The 17,200-nt window shown below is 39.4% G+C and overlaps 1 protein-coding gene across 2 annotated transcripts in view; it reads left to right on the plus strand.

Moving 5' to 3' along the window:
- RUNX1T1 (RUNX1 partner transcriptional co-repressor 1) overlaps positions 1–17,200 on the plus strand; it is a 114,991-nt gene that overhangs the window by 93,094 nt on the left and 4,697 nt on the right. For both annotated transcript variants that reach the window (XM_082043908.1, XM_082043907.1), the window contains exons 9-10: positions 1,658–1,726; positions 7,627–7,817. In XM_082043908.1, the coding sequence (XP_081900034.1) occupies positions 1,658–1,726; positions 7,627–7,817 (260 nt within the window). The remainder of the gene's footprint in view (positions 1–1,657; positions 1,727–7,626; positions 7,818–17,200) is intronic.

Raw genomic sequence — 17,200 nt, forward strand, 5'->3', positions numbered from 1 at the left:
TTAAACCCATGTAAACAGCTAGCTGTTTTGAAGAGTCTTGCACACACGTTTGCGTACACACACCCATCGTTTATGCTTGAGAGGTGTGAAATTCTGCCTACAAAAATTCAGTTTATTTTCATCCCATCCTTTAGCAACAAACAGAAGAGATGGGGAAATCCACTCAGCTGCCTGTCAGATGGCAACATTCAGTCCACCCTGTCGGTGTCTGCAGATTCATGTGCTAGAAACTGCATCTGTGGAACAGTGCGCAGGGATTGGGATTCCCCACTGTTTGCAGATCTGAAATGGCCCCTGTCATTTCCACCTTTGTTAGCTGTCTGCAACATTAAACATCATCTTTTAAATGTGTATAAATTTTTGTAGCCTGCTGTATATAAACAGCACTGCACACATATGTATGGTGGTGTAAAAAGCTATTTACAAAACCTAATAGTTCGATGTTTTTCTTAAGTGTGTGGCTTTCTACCGAGGTAGCAAAGAATAAGATTCGAAAATGAATATGTTTAGTAAAAATTAGTATTCAAAGAATGGCATGTGTACTTTTGTTATGTTTCAAATTCAGACATCAAACAGAATGTTTGATTTCTAGCAGCATCTCTCAAAAGATGCAAACCTTATCTCTAATGTAATAAATCAAGTTATTTTATTTTGATGATTGAATTCTATCACACAGGCAATAGTAATTATGACAATGAACTTACCATTATGTTTTTTTCCTTTTTTTTTTTTTTTTAATTTCTTCTCTATTACTTTGAAAAATGGTTAATCAGTTTTCAAACTGGATTTGAAAAGAGCAGCTTTTCATCTGCTGAGAATCTGTATACTAAATTTCAGGCCAAAGTGAATTTTCTTTCTGTATTGTCTGATCTTGCATCTTTGAAGTCCGTGTGGAAGGGATCTTGCTGATTTCAGAGCTCTTAGGCCCAGGCCCAGAGGTTAAACCCTTTAAACAAAAAGAGGAGGGAGGGGGAAGAGCTGTCAAAAAGTGATTGAAATATATGGGTGAATTATGAGCTTCAGCTCCAGTGAGGTTGTTTGGCAGCATATGTGTTTAGGGGCTTAACCTAGAGTTAAAGGTTCTGTTTTTCAAACTCGTGCAGCTACAGTTGCCGATGTGGGCTTGGATATAGGAAAGCACAGCTCTGAACATAGAGAAACACCCCTTTCTTTTTCTGTGGACAGCTGATTTGATCACTAGAATTACATCTTGGCTTTTATCTCTGCTCGTCAGCAGCCGTTCTGTTTTCACGGAGCAGAAGTGTGAAACCCAGACTGTTGCCCTCTTTCTTCTTCCTTTTCATAAACATAATGACAGAGGATGAAGCCCGTCACTCCCTCAGCTGGTCTCGCAAAGCCAGCCTTAAAAGCTTGGAAACTGACAAATAGAGTTGAATAGAGACGCTGTAAAATAAAAATAAAGCAAACTAGTCTCAGCTTGGCTAAAGATTAGACATTCAAGTCCTGAACATTGATTTGGTCTATGTGACGTGTGCTACGGCCCTGGCACCCGTTTTATTTTGCATAAGAAAAAGGTTCAGTAATTATTTTTTTTTGGTCTGAGTAAAGGGAAAAGGTATTTCTGTAAACCTTGTTTGAGAAGCAATCATTGCTTACGATGCCTTTTTTTTTTCTCCCACACCCCCTCCTTCTGCAGAATCACATCGGGAATTCCTTCACAGGCCTGCGTCTGGATACGTGCCAGAGGAGATCTGGAAGAAAGCTGGTAAGAACTGTTTAAAAACACCAGCTTAGTCTTCTGGCAGCTGTGTGCAGTTGTTAATGCACTGATGTGAGGAGCCAAAAAGAAAAAGAAAAGGGGCCTTACTAAGTAACAAGAAGAAATTGTGTTTAATAAACTTAAACTGGAACTGATCAGGACACGAAATAATCTTTAATAATAGAAGCATCTGCTGCTATAGTTAGGAGGATATCAGTACTTCCATTAAGGACCTCCATTTTCTGGGGTTATAATGGTTTCACGCTGAAACTTGATATGCTAAAGTTTCAGTCTGTTAGCAATTTAAATACAAAGTTTGTGTGGGATTTTTTTTTTTTTAAGTTTCAAGGTTTCTACCTCATTAATGTCAGAATTCCCAAAGGACGGAAAAGAAGTAAGTATACCTGTTAAAGAAAAACCTCCAGCTATGCAAAGTAACCATTCTTAATTTTAAAAAAGATTTTGTGCCTGTCAGACCCCAGTGAAGTCTGTGCTCGTGAACTTGTGAAGTTTCCAATGTAGTAAGAAAGTTCCCATCTCAGCAGCTGCTCAGGGAGGTTGCACAGGCATTGACAGCATTTTCCCCGAGCTTGAAAAGCACTATGGGCAGATGTTGTGGTTGTACAGAGTTTTCTTCAACACTTTAAAACTATGCCTGAGCACAGGAGTTTCCTGGCAACGATCCCATTGCGGTGCTGGAGCTAAACCATTGCTTTTTTTGACGTCGATATCAGAGGTTCCTTGTTTGCAGAGGCACCAGGAGGAAGCTCTTGAACTCTAGTGAGGTAGTTGAGCTTCTATATATACACTCGTACACGCCCCCCCCTTTTGAACACCTGGATAGCCATGAAGTCTATTGCAGCTGTCTGAGCAGGAGTTAATGATTAAATGGCAAATATGCTGCAGTTTTTTATGCTTTCTGATCCAATCTCCTGTAACTGCTTGCAGCTTTTTGGTGTATTTTAAACTAGATACAGAACATACGTCTAAAAATGTTATGCTGGCATACCGTTGCATCAGACATGAGGTTGTATTGTTTGCGTGATGTGGGTTTGTCATGTAAAGTCTAGATTTGCCAGTGTGTTAATTAATATTTTTAGAACTGCTGCATTTTTCTGTGAAAAATAACAAAGTAAACTAAGTATTTGTCTTTTGCCCAAGGAAAGCGTAGCTTATGTAACTCAGTGCCCAAAATTATTTTTATAGTTTGTTTTGCCATATTTTTGCTAGTATCTTAAATGAAAAAGAAGAATAAATATACAGTTCCAGGAAATCTCATTGAGAGGAGCACTGCTCAGTGGAGTTTCAGGAACTTTATTTTGGTAAAATCTAAGTTTTTGTGCTGTTAGGCATATCAGGTCATTTATGACTCCTAAAAGCAATGCAACATAAGAAAAAAGTTTCTTCATAAGCTATTAATACAAGTTAATTACAGCTTTTGGCCCGAGTTATAAAATTGGATGTGCATGAACATTCCATATATCCACAAATGGTAGTGTAAAGGAGCTGTGACATGGCCTCTTGTGAATGTATATATCACGTCTTTCTTTTTGGTTCCATTTTTAGTTTCTGTTTTCATGCTGACAGGGGTTTAAATCAGATTCCGTGTCTTAACTGAGTGTGCCTGTGAAATGGAGAATAAAAAAAGTCTGACTTTCTGCAGGATGCACACCTGTATCTGTTACTAGCTGTAGTAAAACTTCAGAAAGCATACTGCTCTTCATAAATCATGGGTCTTCATTGTCAGGAGGGCGCACTGAAGTTGGAGGTATCCACAATTTGTAATCAGTTCAAGGCAGTAAAGGTGCAATTCAGCTCTGTAAGAATAGTTCTCTAGTGGCATTTGAGATGCTCTGTAGTTACCTGGCTGGGCTGCAACTGCCAGTCAAGAAGGCTGCAAATCTCTTACAAGTAATTTCTGCTGGCTCAGTGTGGATATCTTGGTATCTCAAATGTCTGTAAAGACCAATGTGTAGACAGCTGAATCATATATAGAAGTCTGATTGGGATGCTGAATCCATTGAATGGAAAGAATTTGGCATGAAAATGGTTAAAAAGCAACCTCAAAAGAATGCAAAAGAGGGATTCATTTAAAACTTTTGGAGACTGATTTTTGGAGTAAGCACATATTATGCAGCACCTTGTGAATTAAAGCCATGTGAACCCAACTCAGTTTCATACGACAGTGGAAAGGAGACATCAGTGTCCTAGTTCGTCTCATTGAATTATGGGTATGTAGATGAAGAGTACAAGCCAAGTTCTTGGTGTCCCTAAGTAGATAAGAGAGAGGCATGAACATGAAGAGCATCAATCAGATGACAGGGTGGAGGACTTGCTCTCTGGAAATACCTATTGATCTTTATTAAATACTGAGAGGATCCCATGCCCACTGTGGGCTGTTGCCTTAGCTTCTTTCTGTGTCATGAAGAGACAGCCATCCCCTGTCCCTTAGCTCTGGAGTTAACAAACAGGTGTAGAATGACCATACTTTGTCATACGAAGAAAATGAATCCCTTACATATTCTCCAAGGTAGTCCCAGGAAAGAGATGGTGTATTTTCGAGCATGAAGTTAACTTGTGTCACCAGCTCCCAATGGCTGCCTTTGCCAGGGTCAGCCTGAGAGTGAGGTGATAAAAATGTCATGGTGATAGAGGTCTGCACCCCTGTCTACCACTTCTCTTTTCTCGTCATGTGAACTGAATGGGCCCACGATGTGAGAGAGGTGACCAGGAGCTGGCTGAAGAATCATCACATCAGATTATATACAGCAGTGAATGATGAGTTGGGTACCTCCCCTGAGTGAGCTCCAGGGACTTCTGATCATGCTGAGTGACACCTATTCCACACAGGCTGTTGGCTTCCAGGAGCTTCTCTGAGTTAGCGCTATTGAAAGGGAAGGAAGATTTCAATTGCGTTCCTAAAAAGAAAAAATGCTTAGGAGGATGCAGATACATGCATCTTAGGTATGCGCTTTTAAAAGCTTCCAGATCCATGTTTTCTGATATTGGAACCTAGTCACTCTCCCTTTCTCTGGAAAAGCAGACAAAGAATGTGCTGGTATCCTTCTTGGTCTCCATGGCTCTGTACTACCAAGGCAAATAAAATCTCCTTCATTGTTACTTGTCACTTCTGCAGAAAGACTAGTTTTTGTTGTTATACGAAACTATAAAGCCTGCTTTCTTTATCTATAAAATATCTGTAGGCACTGGAGACATTTATTATAAGAAGATGGGCAGGAATCAGAGATAGGAAATTTTAGGTCTAGTTTATTTGGGTGTTCGTGAGGTCACAATGTGTTGAAATAATGGTGGTGCATTGTGACCAAAACACCCGACGTATTTTAACTATTTGTTTTCACACTTAGTATAGCACAATACAAATTGTGTTGTCAAAGTTACTGGAAATACGAAAGTCCAATCCATAGTTTATGCCAATTAAAAAGTATCAGTCAGGCATATGGCCTTTTAAGCACTTTAAACATCTTCACGATCTCAGAAGCTTTGTAAAATAACTTATGCAATATAGAAGTTAGAATACAGAGTTCGATTTCTATAGCTGAACTGAAAAGAAGTAGATTATATAGGATGAGAAAATATAAAATTGGAAGTCTTTGTAAAATGTTGAAGTACCGTACTTCTGTTTAATGTAATAGTTTAAACTGCCATTTCTAACCACTGCAAACACCTCAACGTAAAACTAAATTTATGTGATGTAATGAAAGTGCATCATGCCATACAAAGATAATTTCTATTCGTAGCAATATCAACAAGAATACATATTTTCTCAAAGAAATACACTTTGTTAATAATGGCAGCTCATAGACACAAAATGTCTGTATTTAAGTTGCCTCATTTTTCTGAAAATGGTAATAAAATTGCATCTGCATGCTTGCCTGTGTATATTTCTTTTCACACGATCAGTGAATGTTTGCAGTTGGTAATAAATATTCAAGCACCTTGCAAATGTCCTACCAATTCCCTTTGCTGATCTGTGTGTGCCTGTGGGACTAGAATAGGAATGCATAATTTAAATATAAATTGCCTGATTTGCATATACAATTAGTCTAGCTGCAGCTTTGATCGTAAGCAAAAATTATTGTCCTGTATTGCCACTTAGATAGAATTTTAATTCACCTTGAATATTCAAAGTAAATTAAGCCTTAGCTGTATGGTTGAAGGGTATGGTTTTTTCCTCTCCTGAGGCTTTCCCCTAAACAACATTTATGGTAGGGTAATATAAGGGCATATTTTCAGCCTCATAAAAATAAAGGCAGAAGTTCTATCTAGAAATTCCCCTCCCTCGAAAACTTAAGCTGAAACATCTCTCACAGACATGTACACACATAACACACACACACACACACACACACACACACAGAGTAATAGTACTCTTCTTTCATTTTAATTCAGTTTTACTCAGTACATGGCTTAAAGTTAAGTCTTTATTGTAATTTGCTTATTAACTGAAAATGGAGACTTCATGTAGTTGTTATTTTTTTAAATAACAACGCAGAGCTATGAGACTTGATAACTCCCTTGAGTTTTTACATCTCATAGCAACTTCATATCTGTATGTAAGAGTTGGATCTATGTGCATGTGCATGCACACAAATACATGGGTTAAATATATGCACTAAAACTCAAACCCGTAACACCATTGTAATACTTAGATTTTAATCTACAGTAAAACATTTTTATTAGAAATCTATGTTTTTAATTAAATAGAACATTTAATTAAGATGGTTTATACAAGTGGATGAAACAATTAAGTGCAAACACTTGAATGAAACATGTCATAATTAGTTTTAATAGAGTGTTAATTGGTACTAGGTTTGCCAAGTTAATAATTACTGCTTATTAAATTTTCAATTAATCATTGTCATTTTGCTTTGAATAAAGATGAAAATTAGATAAACTAATTCAGGGGGAGGATGGTTTCCTTGTTAATTAGAGCAGTTAATTTAAAAAAAAAAAAAAATTACTTGTTTTAGTTGTCAATTAACAGACTGTTCATTAGTAAAATCTTTGCACTCTTCCTGCATCTAAACCCAAATAACTAATTTGTGACAATCTTTGTTTTCTGGAATAAAAGATATGTCTCTAGTATATATTGAAAATACAGCTCACACTGACTTAGTTATTTTACAAGAAGTGTGGAGCGTTTGAATTTAGTGAGTTGGTGTGTGCCCCTGCTCAGTGCCAGTTGTGCACTGGAGCCTTGTGCTCAAGAAAGAGCTCAGCGGAGCCAGGAAGTCGAGTCTTCACAGTGTAAACATGGGCTTGAAGGAGAGATCAAGAGGTCAATTGAATATTCATAAACAAATTTTAATTTTGGCTTGTAAAATTACATGTCCAGGAAAATATATTAGAGCAGTGATTTAAAATTTTTAAATAAAGTCTTGGGGGTTTCTTAACATCGTGTATTTATTTGTTAACATAAGTGAAAAAAATCTTGATGATTATAAATCCAGTCTTAATTTCCAGAGCTTAAAGATACATTTTTGAAAAAGTCCATAATATTATGTCTTAAATAATAATTCTTTCAAAAGATATTAATAAATCTAGTGTGTGGCAAATCAAATTTTCCATGTAAAATTTTGAAAAAGATGACAAAAATAACACACCAGAGACCTGAAATGTCTGTACATAAAGAAGTACTGACCGTAAATCAAAATAACAAGAATCATCATAAATGTTAGAGACTTGAGAGAGCTTTCAGTGATGGGGAAGTAAAGAAGCACCTGCGTGGACTTGAAGAGTCTTGAGGAACCAGGTTCCTCTGTGTCCTTCTTCTCAAAGTGAAGACTTTGAATATAACAGAGTATCTGCTGCATTTCATGCATCAGTCCTACGTAGCCTTGTGCCATACGTCCTGTGCTTATGAGGATTTCTTCCCTCCTTTGCAGAGGAAGCTGTCAATGAAGTAAAACGTCAGGCGATGGCCGAGTTGCAGAAAGCGGTGTCGGAGGCCGAGCGGAAAGCTCACGACATGATCACTTCGGAGCGAGCCAAGATGGAGCGCACGGTTGCCGAAGCCAAGCGCCAGGCTGCAGAGGATGCACTAGCTGTCATCAATCAGCAGGAGGATTCAAGCGAGGTAAGGTCTTTGCTGGGCAGGCATCACCTGTGCCTGCAGACCATAGGTGTATCTGGGCTAGCTTTAGTCTACCTGGCACGGGCTGTTCCTGTGACTTCGGAGTTCAGTGCCCACTATTATCTGTCTCCACTGTAGCTTTGGACGTGTATTTCAGGCACATGCTGAGCTCCAAATTTTCTTGGCTATTTTGCAATCTAAGCCCAAAATAGCTAGTGAACTTCAGCTGCAGTGTCACCTTTTAACTGCTCTTTGGGGTTGCTTACCATGCACACATTTCTGTTATAATGTAGCTTTTCAGTAGCTTTATCTTAAAACTCTGCAAGCTACCATATTGAATAGATAGCAAGATTGCTTGGTGGAAAATATTTCACAGTGAAATCTAATTTAAGCAAAGAAATGTTTCATTTAAGAGCCTGTAGAATGAGGTGGCTAAAAGATTGTCTGGAGAAAGTACTGGACATAGAAGCGATTAGCAAAAGATGATAGTTCCTGTAGGACAGAATGTGAATATAGATTTGCAAGTGTTTTCTTATTTTGAATGTGTTGCTTTGGCTGCAGGGAATATTTGAGAGTTGAGGAGTGTACAAACAGCATTTGAAAGAGAGAAAAATAGATGGGAAGAGCAACAAAGAGTAAAACAAGAATAGGCATGATAAGCCCTGATTTACTTTCAGACCTGATCGTGGAAACCTCACGTTGCTGTGGTACAGGATGACCAGCAGCACAACCAGCAGGCAGCTGGGAGCATGAGAGTAGTGTGTGTTTGACCAGCGCTGCAGCAGTCTAGGTAGCAATTAAATTTTACATCCATTACAGAAAAACAGCATCCTAGGTTAAAACTGTCCTTAGAAACAGACATGACAGAAATTATGTCAATTAAAAGTTACTCATTTATAATCTTAATTTCTTAAGGCCACTGAAGTGAAAGGGCATTACTTTCATGATTTATTGTTCTTGTACTAACATCTTTGCTATAGTAAAACCACTTTTTAATACATATCCTAAATGGCAGGAGTTGGAAGAAAACGTGAAAAGCAGTACTGTTTGTGTGGGGATATATGTTTGTGTACACTATCATCAAAGCACTTTTCATGGGCTGGATGGGCAGCATTGTAGAAGAGTCCCTTAAGCTGGAAGATGCAGATAAGTTAGCTGCAGCATGCTGAGAAAACTGGCAAAACACATGAGCAGATAAGTCAGTGGCATGCTGCAGTATGCATCTGTAATTTGAAGGAGCGTAAGATTTTAATTCATACCAGACTTCTCTGGAGATGAAAGACCATTGTGGGATCACTGAATGCCCAGAGTTTCTCCTTAATATGTAGCAGATGAATAACAAGGAGACAAAAGGAATTGATTTTCAGCATCTGAAAGTTTCTCAGGAAGAAAGGGACTACGGGAAGTGTATGTACCCTCTAAGTACTAACTGTTCCATTGTAGATTAAATGAGACATAAATTCAATTTATTGGCATTTTGTATCTGAGATACTCAAGGACATTTTTCCCGCACTATGTTCATAGAAAGGGCATTTGTCTGACACAGCATCATTAAAGAGCTGACATTTTGTGTGTGTGTATATATACAAAAGGCTCCTATTGTTAAAACCAAAATTCCTGAGGTAAATGCCTTTGGAGGAGACTGGAAATTAAATCTGTTTAGTGAACTGGTATAGTGTAGGCAGGACAGAGGAAGTACTTACATGCCAATATATACAGCTTATTCTCCCACAAGCAAATGTGCATCCAGAGGAGTGTGTAGAGAGTTTGTGTGCTGTCATTCACTCCAGTTGTGGCTCTGGAAAAGGCTCTGTAACAACAGACATCTTTACCTCGTCTCCAAAAGAATTGCTTACGAGGTGGTTCAGTTCTTGGAAACGGGACTTTAAAAGAAGCCAAATAATTCTTCTAATTGTGTTCTAATGAAATGTGGCTCATAGGGTTACAGATGTTCTCCGACCTGTGCATCCTCAGGGAGCCTACAAGCCTCCTGAACTGAGACCAAACTACGTACTTGGGAGCTATTTAAAATGAAGTTCAGTGTCCTAGTCTTGTAGCTTTTGCGTCTGTGGTCATAAGTGGCACATCAGGGTGGCTGTTGCAAGGTGAAAAAATGCAGGTTTTAGTAAACCTGCAGAGAGAAATGAAGTTTGCTCAGTTTGTGTTTACGAGTGCCTGGTTAATTGTGAAGGGAGATGACAGTGATACTTATTTGAGAATTAGATATGTCTATTAAGTTTTTATGATTAGTCCCTCTTCGTCCTCTACTTATAATTAATTCCAAACTCCAACCACGTAGGCCAATGCTTCCCATGATTACCTGTAAATTCAGACTTTTTCATAACTGTAAAAACGGACCAACCTTTTCCTTCATTTTGAGGACAAGAGATCAATTTACCAGTGTTCAAAAAGTGTTTCTTTGGAGACAAGACCTTGTGTTTATCAGGATCGAGGAAGAAAACTTCATGTTTGTTATGGTGTCCATTATCTCTCGGTGAACGTCCCTCCTAATTTGTCTCGGTTATAAGTCTCCATAACTTCTCTCTGTTTACAACTCTCAGCAATATGCTTCCAGCAACACAGATTCCTGTGTAGTAAAGGCACTGGAGTCATATTTCCAGGGCTAGAATGTTTTCAGTTCCAAATATGAGAATGCTGAAGAGCAGCTTCTGCAGTCTTACAGGTCTAGGGGAAGGCTGAGCATCACACCTCGTTTCTTTTCCTTGACAGGACATTACACCAAGGCCTGCAAGAGAGCTCAGTATAGGCTGCTATATAATCTCCATGCAGGTCCTGACAGAGAATATTTCTCCCATGGGTGCCATTTGTTCTTTTGACTGTGGAAACTATGAATGGAGATGAGAATTTGGCACCAGATTTCTAATGAATCAGATACAATTTCTGTGTGATACGGCCACTCCTTGTCTATTGGCAAGGTTTCTCCCTTACAGCTCTTCATTTTTTATTCAGTAAAATGCAACCTGGACCTAGGTCAAGAGCTGCTCTGGTGTGAGGACTTTGGGGCATGGTTTCTATTGCAGTCTTCTCTAGAGCTCAAAGTGATGACTAGTAATAAGACTCAAATATTTTTGAAATTATTATAATTTTGAAATAATGTGTTGTCTTCTCATCCAAGACCTTTCAGAGGTCTCACAAAAAGTAGATTGTTTGTTTGTTGTTGTTCTTGTTTGGTTGGTTGGTTTTTGTTTGTTGTTTTTGTTTCTTTTCTGTTGAAGTTTTTTTGTGCTTTGTTTTGATTTTAACAAAGAAAAAGTAGCATCGACGCCTGCAAGAATGTCTGTGAGAAAACAATGAAGCTGGATGTGTTGATCTGACTGAAACAAAACAAAGGGGACTTAGGACAGTGAGGGGGCTAGGAGAGGAGATGTGATATTTGGAGGCATCCTGAGTTTTAAGAAGTGGTCTGCAATACTTTAAGAATCACCACATTACATGGTATAGTTTTAGTTTCTGACCCTGACCTGGTCCTTTGTTGAACTATTGTTCTTTGCTTGTGTTTGAATTGTTCAGTATGATTTGATTCACAGTGCCACTGCTTCAGTGTCTGTGCATTTACTTTCTAAAGATTTCCATAATTTTTCATCTTAAACCCTTGTAATTTCATTATTTTCTGTTATTTTAATGAGATTGGTTGAAGACCAGCAAACAGAGCACACTGCTGTTGGATTGCAAAAGGACAGGAGAAGGCTTACCTGTCAGTGTGGCTGTTCCTGAACCACAAATTATTTCTTTACCAGCTCCTACACTTGCTTGACAAAAGGTGACCCATTCATCAGTAGTTGTCTTGGCAAAGTACAGAAACACGTGTGAGCAGCCTACTCTTTGAGACTGCTGTGCTTGTTTGGCTGCAATGTACTGTTGTGCAAATCAATTTTAATAGTAAGGGTGAACAGTGTAGCGAAGAGACTGGCTGCCCAGATTGTAAGGGGGGTGGGGAGGGGAACCATCAAAACATCTGTCTTTCTGCTCTGGTATAAAACACCACTGAAAAATCTGACACTCGGAGTTCTTCCTCACTTTTGAGTAGGGCGGGGGTTGGGGATGAGGAAGGAACACAAATGTTTTGGTTCTGTCTACTTAAAGCAGATGCTGACATCTGCTCAGATAAAACAAGTATGTAACTGGTCCAACACTGCTTTTAAGAGATGTGTAATGTTAGGGCTTGTTTATATTGCAGCAGTTTATGTTGTATGTGAATATCACACTTACCTGACATTTTGAAGACAGATGGCTTCAATCTCTGCTGACCAATCCATTGAGACCAGGACTGTGCCAGCAAACCTGACTCTGATCATCAGATGCTGTGATTCATGCAAGCCTAGTTTTTAGGTTGATATTAAATTTAATACATATGTCAGCTAACATTTAATTTTTTTTGGCTGGGCATCTCTTGAAAGTAGCACACCATCCCCTGCAGTGCTGGGTGGTACAGAGGCGCCAGAGCCATGTGTTCTATGCAGGAGCAGTCCAGATGTGTTGCGAACATTGGCACTGCCCCAAACTGCTAAGCTAAGCCTGGCTAGCCAGCTTGCACGTCTCTTCTGTATGCTTCTCCACCCTTCTGTTTTCACGATTTAGCTTCTCTCATGCTGACTTGTACGACAATCACTTCCCTATTCTTCCACACTATTCCTGATACAAACCAGGATGCTGTTGGCCTTTTTGGTCACGGGGGCACACTGTTGACTCATATTCAGCTGACTGTTTACCAACACCCCCGGGTCCTTTTCTGCTGGGCAGCTTTCCAGCCACTTTTCCTCGAGCCTGTAGCACTGCCTGAGATTGTTGTGACCAAAGCGCCGGACCTGGCACTTGGCCTTGTTGAACCTCATACAATTGGCCTCAGCCCATTGATCCAGCCAGTCCAGATCCCTCTGGCATTCCTGCCTTTGAGCAATTCAACACTACTGCCCAACTTGGTGTCATTTGCAAACTTACTGAGAATGCACTCAATCCTCTTGTCCAGATCATTGATAAATATATTAAACAGAACTGGCCCCAATACTGAGGTCAGGGGAACACCACTCATGACTGGCTGCCAACTGGACTTGACATGATTCACCACAACAATTTGGGCCTGGCCATCCAGCTGCTTTTTACGCAGTGAAAAATACACTCATCCAAGTCTTGAGCAGCCATTTTCTCCAGGAGAATGCTGTGCGAAACAGTGCCAAAGGCTTTACTAAAGTCTAGGTAGACAACATCCACAGCCTTTCCCTCATCCACTAAGTGTGTCATAGAAGCCTTGTCATAGAAGGAGATCAGGTTGGTCAAGCCTTTCATGCTGACTGGGCCTGATCACCTGGTTGTCCTCTTATGTGCCATGTATTGGCACTCAAGATCATCTGCATCCATCTGCTTCCCTGGCACCAAGGTCAGACTGACAGGCCTGTAATTCCCCCCAATTCCTACCCATAAATGCTCAACCCTATCTTCACCATCATCAAGCTCTAGACAGTCAAAACACAATAACATAGAGGGCTGGCCCACCTTTTTTCCTTCCTTGCTTGTCCCTTCTGAAAAGTTTATAGCCGTACAATGCAGCACTCCATCTAAAGGTTTGAATATCTTTGTATGGAGTGCTGCATTTTGACACAGCATGAGAATTTCCTAAGTACTGATGTGTTTCCCTTTCTAATGGGTTTTGGATAGAATTTGCATAAACAACTTTGCTCGGTGTTTTTGCACTGGTGTCCAGTGGCTTATGCAGTCCTCATTTACGCCACTGTGGTTTCAGTGATTTCTGGATGTTCTTTTTCTTGTGGTTAGCAGTGACAGGGTTTTGAATGCCGTGGGAATTGCAGAACTGGGAAAATTGTGGGTTCTTCTTACCCAGCCATGCTTCCTTTCTCAGTAAACTGGGGAAATCCAGAATTTGTTGAAGATGACAGAGCAGTATTTGACACTATATTACAGCATTCCAGAGTTTGTCATCTCTTTGACATGTTACAGTCCATTTGAGTTTTTTTTCTTCTTGAAGCCAACTCTACACTGAGTCTCAGCTGGAGGTGTCAGAGGAAAGCAAATACTCAGTTGTGGTTAAATATTTCAAAGATGAAAGTGATAGGATGGGCAAAATTATCGACAAGTATGCGTCCTGGTACTGGAGACCACAGAAATGAGGACCATTTGTTTTTAAGAATTTTCCTGATGGCAAACAGAAGTTTCTGAGTTGTGTTTTTTGAAGATGGAAGCTTAAGTGCATGAGAATTAAGAGTCTGACCTAAGATAAGGCTCTGACCTAAGACTGATGTTCCTTGTCAGTTGAAAGAGGAGGATGAAATATGATCGGTGGCATAGATTCGGAGTGAGATTCGCATCTGGTGTAATTTAGCCCAATTTCATTTAATTAATCCATTTTCAAGGTAGTGAAGTTAAATTGAATTATGTAGTCTGAGAATCTGGCCTTTTGTATAACCTCAGTGTTTCACAGGAAAATCAATGCGGAGTTGAACTGTAATCCAGTCCTCCCCATAGTTTTAGCTACATCTGGAACGCTATAAAGCATGAGCTGGAAGTGCAGTGTAGTAACTCACTATCAAAGGACAGATAGACCAGGAGAGCCTTTGAGAGATCTGCTGCTACCTTTCCTGATGTATGATCAACTCTAGCTGTATCATTCCTGTGAGATACCTGCTTTACCTTTTTTTTTTTTTTTTTTTTTAATGATGGAGGTTCTCCAGTGCCTCCAGGCAATTTGTGCCTGTCCTTAAAAAGATTTCTCTTTCCAGTTTTTCTTGAAGATGTTTGATCCTGTTACTTCCTCTGTTCATCTATGTAGACATGGTCATTGCCTGTTCCACTGCAGTGGTTTCCAAGATGTTAGGCTGCTGCTGTCCCCTCTCAGGCTACTGTTTCTCCTTAAGTTTAACAGTCACATTTTGTTCAGTCTCTTCTTACAGCTTGCATTTGTCTGACCTTGGATTATTCTGGCTGCCTTTCTCTAGGTTCTTTCAAAGTCTTATTTGTCTTATTTATTTTGCTATATTTGAAGTGCATTGTCCCAACCTGGACTCCAGGCTGAGCCTTACCAGTGCTAGGAGGTGGAGAGTCTTAACTTACGTGTAAAGGAGTCCATGGTCTGCTCATACACTCATATGATGATTGCCACCTTGTCACCAGCATGACATTTTAGTCCCCTGTTATCTGAGATGCTGCCTACACAGTTCAGCCAGGGTCCTCTGTTTTGATAGTACCTGCTAGAGCTTCCCAGGATGGAAGATACCTTGACCACGTTTTAGTCCAATAGTGAGCTTAAGCTCTGTCCATGATATCTGAATCAACTGGAAAGACATGAGCAGGGGTACACGAAGCACAGCCCAGGCCATTAGCTGGCATCTCAAGCCTTGCTTTTCTTTTGTAGAATTTGGGCTCTGGAGCAATGTGAACAGAAATCATCTGCTGTCAAAACTTGCAGTGCTTGAACCTAGTGTTTGCTGCTGGTTTTTACTGCTCACACATGAGAAAGAGCAAGGAATGGCCACAGCGATGAGGACTGCATAGGACAGGGAGTTCTTTGTGTCAAATCCAGCCACTATCACAGTGCAAGCTCCCCAGGACGTGTATGCTTATTTATGTAATTTGCACTGTAGTAATTTTTAAATGCAATAAGTTGTTGCATAAATGTGAACTGTAGAATTTATTTTGAACTTCTTGTATTTTATGTGCTTTTTATTCCCACAATTACACTAAAGCTGTAACAACCTGTTAAATTAGAAATAATATGTCCAATGGACAAAATCACATACCAGACAATGTAGGACACAATAATCATGGAGGGAGCCAGCCTAGCACTTTGTCATTTCGTTAAAATCTCACACTTACGTATCACTTTTCATGTCCTGTACAGGCTGATAGTTAGTTGTTGACTGTTCTTAATAACAAAGTTGAACTGGTACTGTTAAAATTAAATTACTATTTTCTGACATCAATACAGATCTTGTAGTAAGATACTGAAATATCGTACAGTGGACATGGTTAGGTCTGGGCATGAGAAAAGGGAAGCAAACTGAAGGTTCCTCAGAAATAATAGATATTTGAATAGAAAGTCTGATATCCTCATAATAAATCCAGCATAATTAGAGCACACACTTCAATGTTGCAATTTGATCTGCATAAGGAAGGGATTCCTGCATCTGGGCAGGTGCTGGTTGACTGCAGCATTATTCTGTGTGGGAAAAAGTGCCTTTCCAGAAAAGTCTGAATGCGGAGGTTTTGTATGTGTGTATTTGTTTTCAGAAGAAGGGATAAAGGAAGTATAGGCCGACCCTAGGGCTGACAGTTTACTTGCAAACAAATAGATAAGGAGGGCAGCAGGCATGGCAGTATGTGGAAATTCTCTGCAGTCACAGCTGGAGCAAAATTACACCATGTTCGTTGATCACAGTGGGAGCAACAAGCTGGCGAAACGACACTTTCACAAGTGTGATGCAACTGTTGAGAAATACTAGTGTAGCAAAAGATGCAGAATCCAGGTATATCACAATTCGTTCTGTTTCTGGTCAGTAGGATGTCGCATTGCAACTCTGTGATATGTTAATACAACCTTGCCAGTTCATTTTGGTGTATGTATAAATATGTCTGTGCGGGCAAGTGCTCATATACAGTGTTCTAGATTACTTGCAGTATTTTTTCATGGTTGAGACAAAAGGTCTTTTAAAGAAAAGTTGTTCAAGAATAGTACAGTTATCCATTTCCAAAGGTGATTTTACCTCTGCAGCACTGGACAGAGTTTGAGCAAAACGAACCTGAAACAATGAATATTGAATCAAAACCAGGTGATGCCAGACAAGGCATCTGAATTCTTGGCATTTAAGTACCAAAAACATCTGTTTCTGTGTGTTAGTAATTCCACGTTTTTAAAAAAGTGCTTTTAAAGATGGAAACAATTTTATGAATTTAAAAAAAAAAAAAAAGTCCCCAACATATGTATCTGTAATTAACTGGTTTAGTCTGTGTGTTTAATCAGTATGAATTAAGAATGCCATGTACATTTGATTTCAGTCTCAAAGAGCAATTGAGAACTGGACAGTTACTCTTCCCCCATCTGCCAGTATGTGCTTATGCCAAAAAAACCCAAACCAAATCAAAAAGAACCCACAAATACCCCAACCAAAAAAAAAGCCAACCCAGCAAAACCAGGAAGGATGGAACTAACACATGGATATTTTCTAAAGGGGACCACTTGACTCCGATTAAATTTCTTAAAAATTTTGTTTTGGATTTAGGTCTCTATTTGATTCTGAAATTGGGATTTTTTTTTTTTATGTAGTTGAGGAATATCACTTAAAGATTGGCAGTGTTCCAGCATCCAGCTGGCATAGATATAGAGTGTGTGAAAGTGAATAGCGTACATACTCTGTGGT

Source organism: Streptopelia decaocto (genome assembly GCF_964273445.1).
Source record: "Streptopelia decaocto genome assembly, chromosome: 2".
NCBI classification, from domain to species: domain Eukaryota; kingdom Metazoa; phylum Chordata; class Aves; order Columbiformes; family Columbidae; genus Streptopelia; species Streptopelia decaocto.